This window comes from Belonocnema kinseyi, chromosome 6 (genome assembly GCF_010883055.1).
Source record: "Belonocnema kinseyi isolate 2016_QV_RU_SX_M_011 chromosome 6, B_treatae_v1, whole genome shotgun sequence".
NCBI lineage: Eukaryota > Metazoa > Arthropoda > Insecta > Hymenoptera > Cynipidae > Belonocnema > Belonocnema kinseyi.
Genome location: NC_046662.1, coordinates 7,938,134 through 7,940,450, shown reverse-complemented (window position 1 = coordinate 7,940,450; position 2,317 = coordinate 7,938,134). Strand labels below are relative to the sequence as shown.

At 25.2% G+C, this 2,317-nt stretch overlaps 1 protein-coding gene across 1 annotated transcript in view; it reads left to right on the top strand.

Moving 5' to 3' along the window:
• Window positions 1-797: 797 nt before the first annotated feature.
• LOC117174229 (sialin-like) overlaps window positions 798-2,317 on the top strand; it is a 14,942-nt gene continuing 13,422 nt past the window's right edge. Inside the window, exon 1 of the mRNA XM_033363106.1 lies at window positions 798-1,068. Within this exon, the coding sequence (XP_033218997.1) occupies window positions 1,035-1,068 (34 nt within the window). The 5' untranslated portion in view covers window positions 798-1,034. The remainder of the gene's footprint in view (window positions 1,069-2,317) is intronic.

Genomic DNA, 2,317 nt, shown 5'->3' with positions numbered 1-2,317 from the left:
AATCATAAAAAAAACATTTAAAAAGAAATCGGTATATAAAAGCGCATACTTAATTATTTCAGTTCTTTTATAGCTTGTTTAAAAAAATAATTGAAATTTCTTGGAATTTGAAGCAATTAAAATACTCGTGAAAAAATATGAAGTTAAAGGTAAAAAAGTAGATAAATAAAAGCATTTTAAATTATTGAATTTTATGTTTATCTGGTTTTAATTCGTTTATTCTTAACCGGTTTTTTTATCATTCAGAAGTTCTGAGACATCTGCTATAATTTTTAAAGCTAGCTAGAATAAATATGATTCTAAAAAACAACAAAAAGTATCTTAAAAAACTAAATTTACATGTTTTATTTTCTAGAGGTATCTAGTTTTTTAGTGAATTTTTATTAGCAAAAAGTCCTGAGATTTATCCAAAAAAATTCGCAAGATACGTTGGGTTAAATGTTTAAAAAATGCATCTCCACATTTTGTAAATTTCTTATTCAAAAGATATTAGTGAAGGTAATAAACAAAATCTATCCATGACACCGAAATAATGTTCAGACGGTGCCAATACAATTTACTTGAACATAATAAATGCATAATGCCACATGTTGATAACCCTGTGCTTTTGATGGCCATGTGATTTTTAGTTATACTGTGCAAAAATTTTCATTGAGCCCGCATCAGTAGAGGAAAATTAATTATGTAGATATCCATATTTTCCTCAGAGGTTTTTCAGGTATCATCAAATAAATCAAATGACATGTCCCCTCCAACTTGAATTCGCTAGAGCTAGAAATTGAAATAACCGGCGCGGTGTATTTAGTGAGGATCGTAATGCAGTAGTTCTCCAAGTCCGAACAGTTATCAACATATTTCAGTTTGCTTTAAAACAATTTATAATAATAAAAGTGCAGAATTTGACAAAGTTATACAGTTGTTTTTGTAAAATTAAGTTTTATTTTAGCGGAAATTAGCGTTGAAGTATGAAGATTTATTTATATTTAATCGTAATTTAATAAAGTATTTGGATATTCTTTGGATGAAGTGCAAAAATGTATGACAATTTTTGTAAGAAACTTATTCCAAGTGAGTGCCTTTCTCATAATATACTTATAAAGAATTCTCTCTTTCATTACCTAAATTGATATAGAGTTTTAAATGTTATACATATATTTTAAAACTGTTTCGGAACTTCTAGACTGTTACATGTTTCGTGAAATGATGATAAATTTTGGAAAAATGAATAACAAGTTTCTTAAATTTAAGATAAACTTATAAAAATTCACTTAAAATTATGTAATTTTCAGTTACAATTACGGAATTTTCTGATACATTGTATCTGAAAAATCCGAAACTTGTAACTAAAAAATTGTGCGTGTTGAGTATACTTGAAACGTAAAATTTGTAAGCAGTTGATAACCATTAGAAATATATAATAATATAAATATAATAATAATTTTTGTAAATTTACCGTGAATGATGTAAAAAGTTTCGTGATTTTCTGTCACATTTAAAGTCATAAAACGTAAAGTTTTAATGTTACAAGTTTCACAATTTTCAGTTGCAATATATGAGAAAATTTCGTAATCGCAACTGAAAATTTTATAAATTTGTTACTTATTTTTCTTAAATTGATTTTAAATTGACGAAATTTATAACACAATAAAGCTTCCGAGACTGTTTCGAAAAATTAAGACAAAAATTTAAAATAACGGAAGTTTTATGTCGAAATTTTAATATCAATATATCTTAATTTTATGAAAAATGTCTGTTACTTTTGTGATGTAATCACTTTGTAAATTTCAGAATATTTCAAACAGTGAAAGTATGAAAGTCTATCAGCGAATTTTAAACTGTTCGACTTGATTTTTGATGCAAAAATGGTGCCTTTTTATTTGCTGTGATACATTTTATTAGCAAATACTTGAATAAAATTTAAATAAATTCAAATGACAATTCATTTAAGAAATTAAAATTATAAATTGATACTATATTATACACAGTTTACAAATGTATATACTTTCACCTATGACACACTGTAAAAAGTATTTATAAATCAATTATCTATATATTCTCTTCGCAATTGTAATCAGCACCAACGTAGCTAAACATTTGTTTTTTTGAGGTAATATGTTTCGTTGTAAAAGTAAAATTGAAAAGGTTATATATACGATTATATACATATAATAGTTTATAACCGATAAAGGTTGCAAAGGCACTGTTGCAATGAGTGCAGTGATTGGAAATAAATTACAGTAATCATAATTTTTTTGTATATATTTTATATTGAATTGATAGTTAATTAAAATAAAGTATCATATCATGTGAAGTCGAC